The sequence below is a fragment of the Lissotriton vulgaris genome, chromosome 1_1 (assembly GCF_964263255.1).
Source record: "Lissotriton vulgaris chromosome 1_1, aLisVul1.2, whole genome shotgun sequence".
Lineage (NCBI taxonomy): Eukaryota > Metazoa > Chordata > Amphibia > Caudata > Salamandridae > Lissotriton > Lissotriton vulgaris.
Window position 1 is genome coordinate 1,268,783,082 of NC_141685.1, and position 21,753 is coordinate 1,268,804,834.

At 41.1% G+C, this 21,753-nt stretch overlaps 1 protein-coding gene across 1 annotated transcript in view; it reads right to left on the reverse strand.

Moving 5' to 3' along the window:
* RAPGEF3 (Rap guanine nucleotide exchange factor 3) overlaps positions 1–21,753 on the reverse strand; it is a 977,833-nt gene that overhangs the window by 741,388 nt on the left and 214,692 nt on the right. Inside the window, exon 2 of the mRNA XM_086964721.1 lies at positions 12,867–12,920. Coding sequence (XP_086820847.1) covers positions 12,867–12,920 — 54 coding nt within the window. The remainder of the gene's footprint in view (positions 1–12,866; positions 12,921–21,753) is intronic.

Sequence of the window (21,753 nt, forward strand, 5' to 3'; positions counted from 1 at the left end):
ACCTGCTCTAGGGCTAATAGGGATTTTAGAGCAGCTTTATCAGTTTTCCCTATAGATCCTACCCTTAACAGCACTTTAAGGTATAATTATAAAAGAGTAATAAAATTAAGGCGAAATGTCGTCTTAAAAGAGTATTGGAATAACCTGGCCTGTGCTACTAAACTTAATAATACAAATAACTTCTGGTCTGCCACTAAGTCCTTGAGAGCTTTTGGGAATACATCCACCCCTCTAAGCTGTAATAACACTAGTGAAGTGTGGGTCACTCATTTCTCGAAAATATATGCTTCCTCGCCCCAATGCGAAGACACTCCGGTAAATTCTATGCCTACCCAAATCCAAATTTCTTTGATCGAGGTTGAGGAGGCAATACTGCAGAGTGCGGGAAATAAAGCCCCAGGCCGGACGGGCTGCCCATTGATCTTATAACATCTAGGCCAGAGTTCTGGGCTTCTTTGCTACTTAACGTTTTTAATAATCTAATCACAACAAAAATTCCAAATAAATGGTCCACATCCGTAATTATCCCCATTTTTAAAAAAGGAGATAGATCTAATCCAAGTTGTTACAGACCCATTTCCCTAATCCACAACACCCTTAAAATATTGGGGAGAGTTCTATTTAACAAAATCAGAACTTGGGCAGAGGATGAAAATATAATAAATAAATGTCAGTTGGGCTTTCATAGTCACCTTGGTACTGTGGAACAGTGCTTCAATCTTAACTTATAGGGAAATATACCATCGCCCGACACAGTCCTCTTTACCTGGCATTTATGGACCTCTCGTCCGCTTTGGATTTTGTTAATAGATCCAGGCTCTGGCAATGCCTTTTAGACTATGGATTAGATAAGTATTTGGTGTACTTTTTAGCATATCTGCATAGGGACTTAAGGGCCCGGGTAAGTATAAGCATGGATGGGGCAGTGTCAGGAGACATAGTGGTGGGGAGAGGTGTTAGACAAGGGTGAGTTCTCGCCCCACTTTTATTTATTTTATATATTAACGAACTTCACAATGTCTTGTCTAACCAAACCACCAATGTCCCTATAATTAATGGTAACAAACTGCCCACCTTACTATATGCAGATGATGCTGTTTTAATGGGTCGTACACCTAATGCTTTGAGAATTTTAGTCGGGGATTTGCAGTTTTCATGAATAGTTTAGACCTTTGTACAAATTTAAAAACATATTTTTTAATGTGTTGCGGCCCTAAGAAACGTACTATTAATACTATTATCTTGGGCCCTGATTCTTTGATATGCACTCGCACTTTCCCTTATTTGGGCCTACAATTCTCCGATAATGGGTCCTGGTCACCACATTTGGCCTATGGATGGACACAATTCTCAAGAGCCATAAACTTAGTAATAAATCTGCCCCAACCGAAAATAATTGAGGTGGTACTGTCCCTACTTAAAATTTACAGGACACAATGTGTACCAATCATGACCTATGGGGCAGAAATTTGGGGCCATATAAATTCGAAAAGTGCCCAGGCCGAAGAAAACAGATTTTGCAGGAGACTTTTGGGCCCACCAATTTCATCACCCACCTTTGTATGTCATAATGAGTTAAGAATGCCATACTTGGAGGATTACATTAGTTCCCGCCCTGTTCTGTTTTGGCTGAAGGTCTGGAAAAATCCAGCAGCTGTTTTAACAACGGATATATTGGCTGATTGCTTAAAATGTGATAAGGGCGGTGATATCCCTTGGCTGGCCCAAGTACGGGCAAATTTGACTGCGGTCAACCTTGATCACATTTTTAATAATCCTAAGCAACTAGATGGAATTGATGGAAAGTTCATCCACAAAGTTTTATATAAATATTACGGGGATGTAAGATATGCTCAGGAATCCGCCAAAGTATCAGTGAAACAATATATTTTAATGACCGGTGAGAGCGGACTTCCTTTGTGCTCTCCCATTAGTTATCTCCTAAGAGATATCACACGCTGGGAGCGAAGCCTCCTCTTTCATCTTTGATCGGGCTCAATAAAGTATCTGTTGTGCTTCCCTATAGTTTGACTGACTGACTGAAATATTTGTAGAGCGCACGAATGCCGCGGCGTCTTGGCGCTATCAACCCCTCATTGAATATTTGGTTTGTCCATGTGGTAACTTAGGGAAACAGTCTATGGTCCACTTCCTGTTCTTTTGCTCTTTTTATCAAAAGTAAAGTATGCAGTTATTGATACCGTTTTTCAGAGCAAAGGGCATAACAGACTTTATGGTCGCCTATAAAACTATTCTTCAGCTTAAAGACGAGGACATAATATATCGAGTGTGCACATTTCTGAAAACGGCTATCTGCTCACGTTCCTCTATGAATCGATGATTGCAGGATTAGGTTGTGCCATATGTATTCCCTAGATTCTGTATTGTTTGTATTTATATTTTGCACAATGCACATTTACACTTTATATAATGCTGCTAACTGCAACCTTTTTGAGATCAATGATTTGCCCGTTCTTAGCTGTTCTCCTGCGAAACATTCGCACTTTGCACGCTGTCACTTTAACATTGTTGATGATATCTAAACTGTGGATAATTTAGTAATATTTTAACTGATTAGTTTTAATGATGAGTTTTATTCTACTATTTTAAATGAAGATGAACTATGTATGTGATTATAAGCAATGTTTGTACTTTTACGGATAATGTTTATCCGAATAAAGATTTATGATGAGGATGACAGCTGAAGGGTTATGCAAAGATTACCTGACTCCATGCAGCATCAATTATGGAAATGTTCAATAAGTGATTGTCACTTACTTTACATATGTGCCTCAGCGAAACTTGTTGATATTTAACAAGGCAGGTAACACATCCCTGAAAGTCTGCGCTGACAGATAAAAATGCTGATGAACCTCTATTGAAATAGTTAATGACGCATGCCTAGTAAAAGCCAGTGGCTGAATTATTCTTCTTTAGAGGGATCTGTTTTATATATTTTATTCTGTTTAAGTTGGTCAAGCTTTCCCCTGTGTTGCCCTTCGCTTGACAGTTTGTATTCAGAGCCAGGTTGAAGTAATTGAATTTCATGGCAAGACCGGAGGCTAGCATTATGCATAACCTTTATTCAACCACTCCTTGCAGCACTTAGAAGTAATACATCATCAAACCAAACTTCTAGAATATAGAATGTTCAAAACACAATATAACCCTGAACACAGCAGCCATCTTCCTTCTTTTATGTTGCTGCTCCTTGCAGATAAGTATACTTGTGTTTCTCTAATATTATATTTTGATATAAAGAAAGATTTAAGTCGTATGAATGACTTTGATGAGTTTAAAGTGTTGAGGTGAGCGTTTTCATAGTTAATTGTGGATTAAGAGTGAGGAGTTTTTGTGAACTCTAATGTTTTGAACGTTTTATAACCCAATTTTCGGGTTTGATGTTGTTGTTAGCTTAAGTTTGGTTTGCAGTGTTATGTTTCTTCGATTATAAAATAGAAAAGAAAGGTATTTTTTTTTGATGAAATGATCCGTTATTTTAAAAAAGAACTTGCGAGGGCACTTACTCGTCTCGCGGTGGCTTTAGAACCTTCGTGTCGGAGCCAGCGAGGCGGGGGAGTCGTTCCCAGTTGTGGTAAGTGAAGATGGTGCGCTTGCGTCATCGCGCGTGCGTGATGACGTTTGGCGGCCATCTTGAATGAGGACTAGTGCGCAAAGAGCGTTTTTTGGTAACGCAATCGATTTGACAGTTATAACTGTCATTTATGAAAGTTATTGCGCTGAAGAGAGATCGCGAAAAGGGGTATTTTATTGAGGAGAGTAGTATTATTGGTATTTAGAACTGCATTATGGAGGTTAGTGTTGAGGCACAAGGAGAAGGTTCAGGGGAGCCTGATTTAAGAAGAATGGTTCAGGAGGAAATTAAGAGTTCAATGAGGGATGTTCTGAAGAGTGTTTTAAAAAGAAAAAGGAGAGTAATTAAGGATGAAGAGGAAGAATTTTGGTCAGTTAATGAAGACGAGAGTAGTGAGGTTTTAAAAAAAGGGAAAAGAGCAGAGAAGCTTAAGAATATTGATATTGATGTAAGATTTGTTAAAGGAGTTGGTGGTTGAAGCGCCACGAGAGATGGAGGTGTCCAAAGCGGCACAAAAGAGGGTGTCCTTTGTGGCACAAAAGATATTGAGGAATATTCTGAGGAGATTTCAGTTGAAGGAAGTGAGATTGAAGAGGATGAATTCATTCTTGACAAATATGATGACGACGGATGTGACATGGACAGTGATAAGTAAGAAAAGGATAGAAAGGAAAAGGGCTCAGTGAAAGATCCTCAGGGTGAGGAGATGTTTAGCCCGGATTTAAATAGAAATCCAAAAAGTGGTGACTGGTGGCCTCTGCCTCATGTTGTGGAGTTTATTAAACAATGGATACGGAGACCATTGGAGAAAGAGGCTAGAGCAGTCATGAAAGCTGAGTGTTCAAGGCCTGTGGTGGATGGTAAGGCATGTTTAACTCCTGAATTGGACCCTGATCTAATTAGTTCTCTTTTTAAGTTGGGTCGAGATCCTAGGAAAGGAATTGAGAAGGCTCTGAAACAGTGTGAAGACAGGCTGTTGGACATACTAGGGTCTTTAGAATTCTCGATATGGCGGAGGAGGCCAAGATGAAGAAGGTTGCGGTTGATTTAGACCTTTTGAGAGGTTGGTCTCAAAGGGCAGTTTGCTTGTCGGGAAATTCAAACGCGGCCCTGATTTCAGAGAGAAGAAAAGTAGTACTTTTGAGAATTAGCCCAAAATTGGCTGATTTTTCAAAGAAAGAACCCACAGATGACCCTAAAGGGTATCTATTTGGTGATGGGTTAGTGAAAGGAGTTGGCAACTATGTTGCTACTTTTACAAGTTTGGATAAGGCTCAGTCCAATCTAAAAAGGGTCTTCAACAGAGGTGTTTTTGACAGGGCTGGGGGAAGAGCCCGTTTCCCTGGCCGAGGATTTTGGAGGGCCCAGTATCAGTCAGGTGGAAGAGCTGTGTTCAGAGGTTTCCAGTCTGCAACAGAATTTTTCCCGCAAAGAGGAAGAGGATCTGGAAGAGGGCGGCAGCCAAGGGGAAGAGCACAGTTTACACAAAGTTCATTTAGTAAGTATGAAGATGAGTTTTGGTTCTTTCCCAGACAAGGTAGGGGGAAGGTTAAGATTTTTCGAAGAGAATTGGAAAAGGATAACAAGAGACAGTTGGATATTAGAAGCTGTGAGAGGTTCTGTTGTGGCGTTGATGGATCTTCCGTTTCAATTAAGAGAGCCAAACCAATTGGTGTTTAATGGGGAATTAAAAAAGATTGTAGGCATGGAAGTTTTGGAAATGTTGAAGAAGGGAGCAATCGAAGAGGTTTCAGAGGAGTACAAAGGATTTGTAAGTACAATATTTTTGGTGGAGAAAAAAGGAGAGGGTTGGAGGCCTGTAATAAATTTAAGGAGTATGAATCAATTTTATGTTTACAGGCATTTCAAGATGGAAGGAATCCATCTGTTAAGAGATATTTTGCAGGAAAAGGATTGGTTAGTGAAGTTAGATCTGAAGGATGCTTATTTCACGATTCCGATTGCGAAGGAGAGTCGCAGGTATCTTCAGTTCAGGTGTTTGGGTCAGTTGTACCAATTTTCGTCTCTCCCTTTTGGTCTGGCATCTGCTCCGTGGTGCTTCATGAAGGTTTTAAGACCAGTGGCGAAGTTTGTGAGGGACAGAGGTGTTCGGATGATTATATATCCAGACGATTTTCTTTTAATGTCTCAGAGTCAGGAGAAGTTGAGGATTCAATTGTCATTTTGTATGAATCTTTTAGAAAATCTCATTTTTTTAGTAAACAAAGAGAAGTCTGTTTTGGTTCCGACTCAATGTTTGGAGTTTTTGGGTTTCAATGTAAATACAGAAGAAGTTTTAAGTTTACCGGAAAAAAAGGTGCAAAAGATAACGTCCGAAGTGAGATGTGTTTTGAGAAAGGAGTTTGTGAACAAGAGGGCTTTAGCGAGAGTGATAGGTTTATTTTCTTCTTCCATTCAGGCAGTTTTCCCGGGTCCACTTCATTACAGAGCCTTACAACGGTTAAAGGCAGATGCTCTCAGGAAGGGATTGTGGTATGGAGATCAGGTTTTGATTTCAAGAGAGGCTCGGGAGGAGTTAGTTTGGTGGTTGGAGAATTTGGAAGCGTTGAACGGTCGTGCAATTTTTGGAATTTGCACGGATTTTGTTTTGGAAACAGATGCAAGCCTTTTTGGTTGGGGAGCATGCTTAGAGGATCAAGAGACTGGAGGAAGGTGGTCTCAGGAGGAGAGATCGATGCATATAAATGGTTTAGAGATGAAAGCAGGGCTTTATGCTCCGAAGAGTTTTGGAAAGAATTTGAAGAATTTCAATGTGTTGTTGAAAATGGACAATGTTTCAGCTGTCCGTTATATAAATCGTTGGGTGGATTCAGGTCGAAGAATCTGTCTCAGTTGGCAAAGCAGATTTAGAATTTTTGTTTGGAGGAGAAAATAGGTTTAAAGGCAGAATATTTCCCAGGCAAGAGCAATGTTGTAGCGGATTGGAATTCAAGATTTATAAGGGATTACAGCGACTGGAAGCTGAATGTTCAGATTTTCAGGAGAATAGTGAAGGAGTGGGGTCCATTGGAGGTGGATCTATTTGCGTCGAGGTCGAATTTTCAGCTGAACCAGTTCTACAGTTGGAGGCCGTATCCTTTGGCGGAGTGGATGCATTTCAGCAGAATTGGAGGAAGGATCGGTGTTATGCTTTTCCCCCGTTTGCAATGATTCAGAGAGTTTTGTTGATGGTGAGGAAACAGGAGTGCAAGCTGGTGTTGGTGACGCCGTTCTGGGCTGTTCAGGTTTGGTTTCCAGGTCTTTTGGAATTAGCGGTAGAGGAGCCTATGTTAATCCCAGGCTCGGAGGATGTGTTAATAGGAGAAGGAGGAATGTATCATCCTTTGGTTATGGAAGGGGCGTTGAGCCTTCTTGTTTGGAAGATATCAGGAGAGAAGGGCAGTTCGGAGAGCCTTCGGAGCAGGCTCAGGATTTGCTTAATGAATCATGGGCTCCAGGAACCAGGAAAAGACATTTGGGAGTATAGAGGACGTGGTCATGTTGGTGCTTGGAAAGGGGTTTGGATCCCGTGGAGGCATCGGCGATAGAGTTGGCTAATTCTTTGTCTGTTTTGTTTGGAAAAGGTTTAAGTTATAAGTTTAAGTTTAAAATATTTATCAAGCGCAACGTACACCTGGGCGGTTTCTTGGCGCTAAAGTAGCAGGCAGCCAGCTGGGCAAGAGCAGTTGCTAAGGCGTCGACTGGAAACGCAGGCAGGGCTTACGGTAGAAAAGCCTGAGAAAATAAAAAGGTCTTCAGAGCTTTGCGGAAACTAGAATACTGGGTGAGGGACCTAAGATGGAAGGGGAGAGAGTTCCAGAACATGGGGGCAAGAGTGGAAAATTTCGAGCCACCCTGTTTTTTTTTCCGGTAGCGAGGGACTGCTAAAAGAAGATGTGCCGAGGAGCAGAGGTCTCTGCCAAGGACATAGGCCTTGATGGCGGAGGATATAAAAAGGGGGGCCAGGCCAGTCCTGGCCTGAAACGCCATGCAGCCTAATTTGAACAAGGCGCGTTCCCGCACAGGGAGCCAGTGGAGGGTTTTCAAGAGGGGGGAGGTATGATGGAATTTGGGAAGACCGAAGGCAAGGCGGGCAGCCTGGTTCTGCACTAGTTGCAGTTTACGCAGGCTGTACTGAGGGATGCCATTGACAATGCAATAAGACAATTAATTGTTATAGGTCTGCTATTGCGGCAGGTCATAGTTTGGTTGGAGGTTGTTCGATTGGTAGGGAACCTTTGGTTTGCAGGGGTTTGAAAGGAATTAAGTTGAGAAGACCTCCTAAACCTAGATATAATGGTATGTGGGATGTTAATAATATTTTATCTTTGTTCGAGAGCTGGGCAGCTGATAAGTATTTGAGTCTTAAGCAGTTGTCGGGAAAATTGGCAAGTCTTTTGTGTCTCATTTCTTTTAGGAGAGTTTCCGATGTAAAGGCTTTATATATTCGTAATAGATGTTTTACTCCTGATGTTTTTTTTTTTAGTGTAACTAAGAGAACTAAATGCATGTCGAGTACAATTTTTTATCCAAGATTTTTGGATCATCCTAAGCTGTGTGTGGCCATGTGTTTAAAGGAGTATGAGTATAGAATGAGTGAGTTTAGGAGGGATGGTGATGAGCAGTTGCTAATTTCTTTTGTTAAGCCTTTTAGGCCAGTTTCTTCAGCTACAATTGCTAGATGGGTGAGATTTTGTATGTTTGAAGCAGGTGTTAATTTGCATGAGTTTGGTGCACATTCAGTTAGAGGCGCTATGGCAAGTAAAGCTTTCTTGTCTGGTGGTCGATTGGAGGAGATCTTGCGTGCAGCTGATTGGTCAAGTGCAGATGTTTTTGCAAAGTTTTATTTGAAACCTTTGGGGCATGTGTCGTCTGTGGTTTTATCACAGCTTTGAACATGCATAATGCTAGCCTCCGGTCTTGCCATGAAATGTAGATCTCCAAGTTTGTGATGAGAGATTCTGGATTTCATTAAAGACACGGAGGCTAGCATTATCCCTCCTTCCCTCCCTTTTCAGAGTGAGGTTTGGGGGGGAGGGGGTAACAAGATTTAGAATGTTATAATTTTTGTGGAATAAAAAAAAAAATGTTGTTTATTTCAGATGCACAGTGAAGGAATTTTTTGGAGAAGATCGGCGTGAAGTTGGAGTCATTTTGTTTTTCTTCAGGAGCAGCGTAAAAGAGGAAGGTGGCTGCTGTGTTCAGGGTTATATTGCGTTTTGAACATTCTATATTCTAGAAGTTTGGTTTGATGATGTATTACTTTTAAGTGCTGCAAGGAGTGGTTGAATAAAAGGTTATGCATAATGCTAGCCTCCGTGTCTTTAATGAAATCAGATTCTCTCATCACAAACTTGGATAATCTACATTCTGGCCCACACAGTTCTGTCCGTAAAGGGCTCACACACACCAGACCACGTCTGGCATTGTTTAAGAATACCGTTTCGTTTATCACATTTAAATTGGACTCTTCTGGAATGACTACTAACCCAGAGCACAAGCCTGCTTGGTGTTTTCAAAACATCAGTCACTCCCTGTTACTTCCCGTAATGGATTACATAATATGTTTTCTACAAGACTAGCTGATGTATTACATCCGTTATTTTGAACTCTAAACGTTCAGTAAAATGTATGTAAACATGTTTGTGTGCTATAATACCGTGTATTTTTGTAGTTTCATGAAATTCCACGGAGTAGAACACCACAAACTCTGCCCACCCCTAATGTCATTCCAATATCATCGCCACTATAGAAGCCACAATTCAGAAATGTAAGGAATCCTCAAAAATTAGGAATCTGAATAGAGCTGCAACACTTTCAATAATGGTTATGGGGGATTTTAATATTCATCCTTGCCTTGGACCCCGTTTTTATTTCAAGAACCTCTTGCAGAGGATTACTCTACACTCATTTATTTTGAATACACCCCACAGGGAGATCAGTTGAACAACTTGATAGATTTGCAGAACCTGGTTATTCCCTGTACTCAGACTGCCCCCACTTATGTTGGGAGAGGGAGACGCTGAAACTATAGTGGATCATATTTGAATCTCTGTGGCACTTATCTCTTTTGTGGTGGATTATTCTGTTAAGTGGGCCAATGGAGTGATCATAACGCTCTAGTGCTGGCCCTTTCTTACCAGAGCCAGCCCTCTTCCGCCTTACCAGCAGCGTTTCAATTACTGGCTGTTTCAGACCAAGGGAGACAGACCAGGTGGGATAAAATTGATTGTTATGATTTTTGTGAGACACTTTTTAAACATCATAGTTTAGAGATGGAGAATTGTCTTAACCCTGATCTAAGTCCCAAAGACATTCTTTCAGCCTTTTCAAACACTTGTGCCGGGATCAAATCTGCCCTATTAGTGGATGACCCGGGCCGACCTACCTCTAATAATCCTCAGCGGTTTAACAAAGACTGTTCTAAGGCTTTAAGAGCGCTGAAAGCAACCCTTAAAATAAGGCCAAGGTATAGGGTCTTGATACAACACCGAAGATCTGTATATAGGAAGGCACTGAAATACAGAACAGAGTCCATGAATTGATATTTGGGAGGAGTTGGTACCAGCTAGTGAAATCAATGATACAGTTGCTTTTTGTAAAATCTTGAACCATCCCTTTCTGACAGCAGCAGACTCTCTACCCAGACCGGCTCCGGTTATATCAGAAACCTAATGATATGCCCATGTTTCCTCTATTTTTTGAATGACAGTCAAAGCTTGTTATTATTAATTAGCGCCCAGATGAGCCTAATCCAACCTGTCTTTCCTTTTCTATCTCAGAAGTTACCAGTGTCATTAGCCATCTGTCTTGTTATAAGGCGCCTGGACAAGACGGTGTTCCTTTGGCCCTTTATTCTTAAGATCCCAGTCTATCATAGTCCCGTGTTCAAGAAAGGGGATCCAAAATGTTATAGACCAATCTCACTTATTGACACCACGGTGAAGGTCTTGGGTCCAGTCCTTTTAAACAGAATGATGGATTGGACGTATGAGCAGAATATAATTTTCTACTTTCAATACGGATTCAGATCCAGGTTAAGTACCAATGGGCAATGCCGAGATCTCCAACTTTTGATCCAGAAATACATGGTGGCCAAGAAGGGAAATCTCTTTTTGGGTTTTATGAACCTTTCAACAGCTTTAGATCAGGTTAACCGATCAAAGCTTTGGTCACATTTATTGCTTTGGGGGTGGAACCAGTTAGTCTCTTTCATGGCAGACCTCCACAGGGATATGTCGGGCGCTGTTAGAGTTTCAATTGAGGTTGTCTGCAATAAGAGCTTTTCCATCTCCAGTGGAGTGCGACAGGGATGCATCGTAGCCCCATTTTTGTTTACCATCTATATTAACATCCTGGTAGTGGCATTTATTGAAGTTTAGGGAGACTCGCCTAGGGTGGGGTCACGAGCAATCCCAGTCCTCCTATATGCAGACAATGCCGTCCTTATGTCTAGGACGCCTTTGGGTCTCCAGCATCTTTTAGATTCTTATGCATCTTTTATGGATAGCCTGGACTTGTCTGTAAACTCTGCAAAATCAGTCATGATGAGGTTGGGAGTCAAGCCTATTAAACCAAGGAGCCATTGTTGTCAGAAAATCAGAATTGCACAGGTGGGCTCTTTTACATACCTTTGAATTCTGTTTGATGACAAATCCTCTTGAGGACCTTCTTTCTTTCAAAGAAATTGGCCCTTGCCGGGCTGTGTGATGCAGTTATGGATTTTAGCTTATGGACGGCCAGGAAACTGTTAAAGCTTTGATCCATGTGTATAAGGTTAATTGTGGGTCAGAAATTACTCATGGCAGTGACCTCTGGGGATATCAGGATTGTGATTTGATACAGTGGAAAGAAAATAAATTCCTCAGGCAGCTCCTGGGTGTCCCACCAGGTACTTCCACCCTCGCGGTGCATGAGGAACTTGGTATCAACTATATATCGTACCACAACAAACTGAGAATCTTGTTCTGACTTAATAGTGAGCCTAAACTTAACAGAATAATAATTCGGGACTGCCTTTCCTTAGATAATCTTAAAGTCATCCCTTGGCTAAATTAAATAAAGTCTGCATTTTTAGCTTTGGATGTTTATAGCCTTTTTATGCACCAAGAAGGTATTATTAAAGAGGGATTACCAGTGGGTTAAAGAAAACTTTCTTATGACTTTGTCAGCCAGTCATGAGGATACTGAGATCATAAATCTTTGGTCCGGGCTTACTTTTTAATACAGACATTTAACTCCTTGGAGCCATACTTAACCTTGGTGACAAATACCCATCATCGACATCTTCTATGCAGGTTTTAGTATGAATCCATTTCTCCCATTGGAAAGTTTCCCTAAAGGCTGAGTGGCAGGGGACCTTTTAGGCCCATGTGAGTGCGACGGCTTTTCAGAGCAGTCTTTGCTGCATGTCGTTATGTTCTGTAATCTTTATACCTTGCCTAGGAAAAAGTACCTGATTCCACTCTTGAGGGAAGCCAAGTTTACACAGGTGAGGTCGGCCATGGTTTTTTTTCTTGCAATGCAGGTGAATGGTCGTATATGTGTGAGCATGGGGCATTTTTTTTAAGCAGTGTAGTTAAGTTGCGAGGCGCCGGACACAATGTATGTTCACACTGGATTAACTGGCACCTGTGGAGAGATTGCCTTGTTTATATACATGGTGGAATGTAAGAAGGTATTTGGTGATATTTTGACCCGTTCCTTATATATGTGTCTTCTTCCGTATTGAGTGGTATGTAAAATGTATATATTTGGTTTCATTGTGTTTTATATCTTTTATGGTTATTTATTTAACCGAATAAAAACATTTTCTTCTTCTTCATCTAAAATGCTGTGCAGTATAGCTGAAAACCATTTGTAAAGCCAGTAGATCACGAAGGCGAGACCTATTGGCTTTCCCAGTGCTTGATTGAACAGGCAGGCACTGGGATAACTCTACAGAGAGGGCAACTGCCAGTGCAACTTCACAGACCATAAATGGTAGAGCAGCGACTGTGAAGCCAGGAGAACCGAAACCACTCTCTGAGCTTCAGTTATTTCTTTTCCAAAACACGGGCACTGATTACCTAGGAGTCTGTTGGGGAACAACGAGCAGAAACAAACCCACATTAAAAAAAAAACGAAAGCAGATGCACATTATCAACAAGCAGTATTCCTAATTAATATTAGCCACTTTTCATTTCTATTGAGTTACATATCGCAGTTTTACTCAATAACGTCATTTTTATTGCTCTCAGTGTTGTAATTAGTAGGTAGAATTACCACTTACCTCTTTCATCGACTGGGCGTAGTCCAAATGAGCAGCACTATCCGGGAGAGGAGTCTGAAAGGGAGGAAAAGAGAACAAGGCTGTAGTTGTCATCTGTGGTTTGTCTCTCTTCTAAACACAAACAATGAGATATTATTGCCCGAGGCCCCAAAAGCATGGCAATGGAAAAATGTCAAGTACAAAAAAGTGTCGACCTCACATGTGATCGGTATGCTATTGTTACATACAAACGAGCACGCCTCGGGCAAAGCTGCGACAGGAAGCACGCTGGAAGGAATTGTGTCAGGCCGACGCCAAGCAAAGGGTATCCCATATCCAGAATACTGTCTTCGCTCAGTGAGGACACAGGTACAGCCTTCACAGATAGGATGGGAGTCTTTAATATTTGTGAACTTTGTGAGGAGTTCGAGAATTTGTCACAGTTTCAACGTGCGCCATACTGCTCCTCATAAAAGATGCCTGATGCCATCCCTAGCGTGTGGCAGAAGGTTCTACAGGACAGAACATGCCAAACAATCAGTACTTTATACAAACAGTCCTATCAAGTGACATGTGAACAGTGAAATACCCCGTGCATGGGATTTACGTCCATAACAGCAACAAAACTCAAAGTGAAATGTAAAGTGGGGCAAACAAGTAGGAGCTGAATGCACACCGACACCTGAAAACAATATGCCAATGAACATCGGTTTGTTTTGTGAAGTTCCTAATGATGTATTGTTCCCTAAACCAAAAAGAATAGAAAATTTAGAAAATAAGTTAGTATAGTTTCTTTAGCTGCTTCACTTGTGCCATTAAAGCCCAGGAGATTTATCAAGGCTGTGACACTGACAAGTGGATGGACATTTCTTGATTGATATGCCATTTATATTTTGACCAACATAAAGTCAATGGGTCTCTTATTTTCACGAGGACTATTAACCTGGAATGCCTTCACGCTGAATAATCAAAACAAAATATAAATGTTTATCCTTCAGTACCTTGAAAAAGCTCAGGACCATCAATGTCTCTCATTTCGCTATTTCCTTTATCTGCATCGCCTAGAGTCAGAAATAAGGACTCAAAGAAAGGTGGGGATGGTATACAACACATTTTATCCATGGCACATCATTTACTAATTCTGAGAACGCTTGGATATTTTAGGTGTCTTGGTAATCATTCTGTTGTCAGCTGGTTCTTGTTGTGGAGGCTCCAAAGCGGGAGGGGTCTTAAGAACTTTGGGTAAGTAATTAGTGGGTCTTATGCTTTGGAAATGGCGTGCAAGTCAGTGATTTCTGCTTATTGGTTGAGGTCTTCCAAATGGTAATGGCTATATGTTGGGGTTAGAGGACCGCTTTGTAACCTGCCCCGAGTGTCCACCTCTGTCCTGTATGTGCACATAGTTTTGGCTGGCAATGGACTTTCCAATGGAGTGGACTAATAGGACATGGGTGGGATCTAGAAACGTATTATATTAATCCTTATATTTATGATCATTGGGGCTTGTGTTTTAGTAGTGGCCTGGATGTCAGTATTGTTCTGTCACCTTTATTCCACCTGTTACCTTTAGACTTTGCCAATGGCGGAGCTCCAAACGGTGGGAGAAAGAAAACAATAGGTCTTTCAACATTCCATTAGTCTGAGTTGGGCTTGCGTTTCAGGAGATGTCGGAATGCTGCCTTTCATTAGCAGACTATTCTCTGCAGATTATCTATTTTGCCAATAGTGGAAGGTCTGAATTAGGGAATTCATAACTTGTGTGCCTCCAATAACCTGTTTTAGCGCTGTCAGAGAGTGCCTTCTTTTGGTGAGGGTCTGGATCAATGGACCGTGTTTTACCTGTCTCAGGAATAATGTTTGTGGCTTTACTTCTAGAAAATCCTCTCGCGGCTCCATTGCTTCAGGACTGACATCATCCTTGCCATCCTTCTATACCTCCATACCACACTTAACGCCCTTTACTCTGCTACATCGTGTTGCATAACAAATGTGGCAATGATCTTGTATTAGATCATTGGAATGTTGGGAGCTCCATTGCAGACAATGGAGTGCTCCCTGCTTCTACGGGCCGGTAAAGGCCCGCAGAGCAACATTCCAATGTTCTAGAAAGGCTTCTCGAAGCTTGAGGGGATTTATATTACATCACTCAACCAGTTGTCTTCCTATGAATAATGTTGTACCTGCACTACCTTGCAGAGCTAGGATGCAGGTATGTAAACGAAATTGTGTAAGCCATTCCCACTGTTGCCTTTAAGATAATTAGCCATGCATAAGCAGGTGTATTGATGTCGTCCTGATTAATCCTCCCTGTAACCTTACAGAGGAGTCCCTGCTTCCGATGTTCTGAAGCTGCTGGTGAATCGCATTGTGCCTATACAAGTATGCTATATGTGTGATTTATAGACACTTGGACACTATGTTAGTGAGCTTCAAATTAGTTTATGGAGGATAGGCTAGAGCTATCATGTATGTAATTAACTTGTGTCTGAGGACAGCATCTGCTTTCTGTTACTGTGATTCATGTTAAACTAGTTCCTCATCTTCTTTATTGCTTTCATGTTCTGACTCATACACATCTGGTATTGGTTCGCAATGTCACCCTGTAGCACTGTGACAATAGCAATAACTGAGTACTAGCTGGCGCACCTTGTCATGCTTGTACATCAATTCTCCATGAGTGTGTTGCAGACACCTGAAATCTTCCTTCAGTGGTTCAAATGTACCCTCTATTGTGCTTCTGACTTAAATGTGTGCCCTGTTGCAGCTGTCCCTCTCAGAGGCGGGCATGAACCATTCCACAGGAGGATGTCTTGAGTCATCTTTGGAGGATGCACTAATGGATACATCATTGTCCTCACCAATACGTCCGATCAGGGTCAGGCAGTTAAAATAAATGTTTTCAATGAAAAAATGTGAAACAGTAAAATTGCATCTCTTGGAATCAGTTGTTAACTTCCCATTTCCCAGACAGATGTAGGCATCATCTTCTTGGTGCATTACGTATGTCTGAGTGTAGATGGTGGAGCGACAGGTGTGGTTGTCAGACAGTGGAATATTTCCCTTATTTCTGGCACTGCACGCACTAATGGGGCTTTGGGTAAATGGTACTTGCTCTTCGATTCCCAATACCATGTAACATCACTCTTTCATCTTCACTTGTGGCCAGACATCCAAAACAAGCACCAATATTTGACATGGAGGCTCACGGAAGCACACAACACCTTATTGTTGGAGGGCAAGGCACGCCGCACTTTTTTCCCGCTGGGGGGTGAGCAAGCAGCACTTTCTCTCACCGGAGGGCCGTGGAGAGGACTCCATCTCCCAGGAGGCCTAGCGCAAGGAGGCGCCATCATCACCTATCAGCACCTGGAGGCACATAAAAACTGCCCAGAGCTCCCGCGGTGCGGGACGCCCCCTGGCATAGCCCGAGCCAAGGGAGGGCAGTCCACGCCTGTCGGAGCCCGGAGGAGGCTGGCTGGGCCTACCCCCTTGCATCTGTTAATCGAGTCATAAGGTACTGTTGTTCTCATATTATTTATTGGAGCTGCAATCTTAACATCTTTTGACTTACTTTGCCTGGGCTTGGTATGTCGTACCTGGAAATTGCTTTTTGAGGATTAAAATGAACAAAAGGAGGATTGACAAGGAAAAGCAAGGGGCTGGACATGTTGGGTCCCTGGATACCTTTTTGATGAGGGCTGAATCTGTCCCTGCCCATGAAATAGAGCTGACAGAGAGAAGGCTTTCCCTAGACTTACTCATTGCTCAAAAACGTTCCTCCCTAGGTGAAGGAGCCTTAGTTACCGACAATCCGATTTCTGGGCAGACTATAGGTGAGTCTAGCTCCACTATAGTTACAATGCCGATTTTAGCTTCAACATCTGAAGTAATATCTGAGCAATCTAAAGCCACGGAGGAGCAGTTACCTTCTTTCCAGGTGGAGACTAATTATACAGAGCCAAGGACCAGGAAGAGAAAGGGAGGTGGACCGTTAAAGTAAAAAATATTGAAAAGAGTTTGCACTGGGAAATCCACTGGGAATGAGGAATTGGACTAAGGACTCCCTTTACACTCAAGATCTACTAGAGATACAAGGCATAATGATATAACTAAAAACTTGATCTGGGGATTGAGCCTGTTCATGATCTTGATTTGATGAAAAGAATTGAGACTAAGATGACTGTACTTTTAAATCCTACAATGCATAGGCTAACCCAAATAGAGGCAACATTATCTTCTTTGGAGGCTGCCTATTCATTGAATCAAGTACCCCAAAATACTGTTGAGCTAATAGACGATGAGAGGCCTACTTCCCCGCCAGGTACAATGCCATCTATGGTGCAACTTGTGGCACCCGATAAAACAGGAAGTTGCGATTACCAACAAGCGATAGCGTTGTCTACCAACTTACAAGGTTCTGCCTCTGCTTTTGACTCAGCAAATAAGTTGAAAGTCCCTACACATAATAATAATCATCATGCTCTGACCCAAACTACCATAGCAAAAACTGGCTCCAATAGGCCGCATATTGAACTCAAAGGATCTAATCGGATTATGAATACTCACCTTTTGGTTAATCCGTCTACTACTCCTTCCCTCTTAGAGGATGGAGCTATGCCTTCTTATTTGGGAAGGGGGGCTTCTCAGCACTTAGCAGAATCTGAGAAACCTAAAGAAACTTTCGATCTTCCACCAGCAGCCTGTCTGTATGTCGTAATCCTAGTTAATGTCCCTGAATTAAAGACAAAGCTAGCAGAATCTACGGAACAGCTAATTCATAAGTCTCAGCATTGGTTATCCAAATGTATAGGTGAAAATGTTGATGTGCATAAACATATCATTATGGCTAGGAGGGTTAACTGGGTAGGAAGAGCTCTCAAGACTATCAAAGATAATTGCATTGCACTAAAGTTCAATAACCATCATATAGTGGGTGAGCTATTAACTATGTTACCAAGTGTTCCATCATTCTATTCTTAAATTTGTGCCCTTCCACTAGGTTTCTTTTATAAACCTTATTTTTCACCTCAGCCTCCTTGGCTTGTAGCACATAACACTCTTTTTATCGGTTAAATCAGCCTCTTCCTCCCTTAGTCTCACCTTTACCTCTTAATAATAGATTTGCTGTGTTGGAAGGCATGCTGATATGTGATTGACTGGATGAACATAGCTGTATAGTCAAAGGTGATGGTGATATTGCAATGTTAAATGGGCCCCTTACGTTTATTGCCTCAGCTGCAACTTCGCAAGAACAAATAAGTACCCAGATAGACAGCCCAAATCTGTCTTTGACATCAATACATTAGGAGAATACGTCAGAGTCTGTTGTGGTAATGTCTTGGAACATTGCTGGTTATAATCAAAAAAGATCCAATATGGAATTGTTGTCTTTGTTAACATCTGAAGATATAGTGTGTTTACAAGAAACTTGGGAACTTGAGCCAATACATCTGAATGGGTATGGCTCATTTGAAACTCCTGCTATACCTTCCCTAGCTGGTCGCGCTAAGGGTGGGTTACTGACCCTACTTTCTAATGCTTTCCCCCTCAAAGTGAAGTCCTTTCTACACTCATCATCATACGTTCACATCATTTTATTAGAGTACTGTGTGGATCAATATTGGCTCCTTATTATTTTTTATAATAATAATTTTGGAAGTAATCAAGCAACCATGTTAGCCCCCTTAGAAAGAGATATTGAATACCTGCTAAACAAATGTACTAAACCCTGTGACATAACCTGGCTTCGGGATTTTAATGCTCACCCTTGTGATAAGATGAACTCCCCAGTATGTGGAATGTTGGATGACGATGGAGAGAGTGTTCCCCATTTTAGTCACTCTGAGTTTGGTAATGCTCTAAACAGATTATTAACTATAAATAATCTTGTGTTTTTAAATGTTTTTGAAATTTTAACTGGTCAGTTAGGATATACTTTTTAAATTCGTTCTTTCTCCTCTACCCTTGATTATGTCTTGGTTTCTGATCCGACAAGAGGGTTATTTTCTCATTTTGAGATTAATGTTTATGCTTTTAGTGACCATGCTGCAATACCTTTCCTTATCCCCTCTCTAATGAATAAATAATCTATTTTCAAACTTCATGTAAACCCAGTAATCGCAAGGGAAAATAGAATTGTTTTGAAGTGGGAGAGAGTTGATACTGGGAGATTTTTGGATAACTTAGTTTCAACTGTCTTGAGGAGATAATGGTTTGCTTATATCCTATTCTTGATGATAACATGATCTCAGCTTTTGAGCTGATTCTATAAGAAGTTAAAAATAACGTAATTTGTGTTATATGCAATGGCCATCACAAGAAATATAGCTGGTTTGATGAGCACAGCGATAAATCATTAAGAAATCTACATTGGCCTTAAAGTCTAAACCTCGTAACTTATCTTTGGTTAAGTCACTGCGACAGGCTCATAAAAAAGCAAGGTTATTAAGGTTGAAAGCCCTAAAGGAAGTGTGGGAAAATTTGCAGAAAGCAGCTTTATTAAAAAGTTTGCAAGCCTTTTGGTCTGTTATTAACACACCTTTCTGAAGACGAACAGTCTTTTTCTACAGATACCCATGTTGAGCAGGAATAATGTGTTACACATGTTGAAGGTGTGTTTGGATCTAATGAGAAGATAATTTCTCACCCTACCTCTGTAACCTTAACTGGAATAGGAAATATGGTTAGTTTTACACTAGAAAAAACTAAGTATGATCTAAACCAGTGTTAATGTGCAAAGGCACCAGGACCTTATGGTGTCCCAATTGATCTGTTTTAGGATAATCAAGATCTCTGGGCCTCACTTTTAACAAATGTTTTTAATACAATTGGCCAAACAGGTGCTGCCCCATCATGGAAAACAACAGTAATTGTCCCAATTTACAAAAAGGGGGATAGGTCAATTCCGAAAATTTATAGACCTATATCTTTGATTCCCCTGCAAAACTAATGGGCTGTCTGCTTCTAAATAGGCTTGAGGAATGGGCCCTGGAAAGGAATATTATAATCCCATGTCAGTTTGGCTTCAGAAAAGGGAAAGGCACTGTGGATCAGTGCCTGAACCTAAGCTTAATAATAGCAAAATATACTGCCGCCAAAAATGGTCACTTGTATCTTGCCTTCATGGATCTGTCAGCAGTCTTTGACTGCATGGCACAGTCTAGGCTGTGGCAGATCATGGCGGCAATGGCAACAGATTATTAATATTATCTGTGATCTGTATTCAGGTGCCTCAGCCTGTGTTTGTTATGGAAAAGGAGGTGAATGCACTACACACTTTAAAATTGCTAGAGGCGTGAGACAGGGGTGCGTTCTGGAGCCCTTCTTATTTGCACTATATACTAATGATGTTCAATCCGCTCTCCTAGGATTCACTCCAGATGTTCCTTATATTAATTAATTACAAATGCCAATACTACTATATGCGGACGACGCAGTGATCTTAGCTCATACAAGCAATGCGCTGCGTCGCCTAGTGTTGGAATACATGCTTTCATGAACAAGCTGGATATGAAAATTAACTATTCGAAGTCCTTTGTCCTAGTGGCAGGTACCAAGTAGCAGAAACAACCACAGATCAATGTTGAAGGGGGTAAGCTGGGAGTTGCGGATTCTTTTAATTATTTAAGGATCATGTTTGATCATCAAAATAATTGGTTAAGTATGGTTGTAAATAGGGGGCTGCAGATGGAAAAGAACATTATGGCACTATTTCAATTTATGGAAAAAAACGGGCTCAAAACCTATTGTAGCAATAAAGGAAGTCTATGAGGCAAAAACGGTATCTGCTGCCACTTATGGAGCGGCTCTCTGGGGCTTCAGAGACTGCTCGCAACTGCAATGTATAGAAGATAATTTTTTTTTTAAAGTTAGTCTCATCACCAAAGTTCTAATTTTAACTGTCACATGGAGCTAAGAGTTCCCTACATAACTGAAAAAATTTGTGTGGCGCCAATACTAATGTGGCATTCAGTATGGTGGAAGGAGACTCTTTCACTCACAAGTGATATTATAAATGATGTTTTGAAACTAGATGGTGAGGGTAATATCAGCTGGCTACGCTACGTTGAATCTACTCTTTTCTTTTTAAATATATTTTTTATTTTCCAATTAAACACAATGCATAGACAGTGCAACACAATTTCCTATATAATTAGCAAACATAAAAAATAACTGAGTATTGAACATAACATTGGAAAAAAGAACATTACAGCACTTCATATAACAATCCTAAATGATAAAAATTAAAAAAAAAAATGAAATTAAAGAAAATAAAAACAATCAAAATTACTACTATAATTAATACGCATTACAGTACTTCAGACCATGCACCGTCCTACTGAAGTTACCCAACATAATATCATCTTATCATATCCCGAATCCAGCCCGCCACCTACTAATAGGTTCCCATATTCTTAACCCCAATTGCCTTCCTCTCCTGCCTTTCCTTGCATATATAGCTTTTTCCAAATTATACACTGCCAATAAGTTAGCAAGCCATACTTGCATACCAGGTGGGTTCTTATCCAGCCATGCCCTTGCTATACAGAGTCTATATACAGCCATGGCAACAAAAATAAAGTCTCTCTCCCGAAAGGTATCCTCCACTACTATTCCCAATAGTATCTGGGCGGGTGTAAGGGTAATTTTCACATCTAGGGATGATTCAAAAAATCTCTCTATGTCCTTAATTAAGGAATGAAGCTGAGGACATAGGGCAAACATTTGTACTATGTCAGCGTCTAGTGAATTACAACGTGGGCACGAAATCCCCGTAATGCCGCCCCATTTCGCTATTCTGGCTGGAGTGTGATACAGTAAGTACAGAGTTTTGTATTGTTGTGACTGCAATGGCGCAGAGCAAAGTATCGTTCTTCCTAAGTCCAGTGCCTCCTGAAACCATCCAACT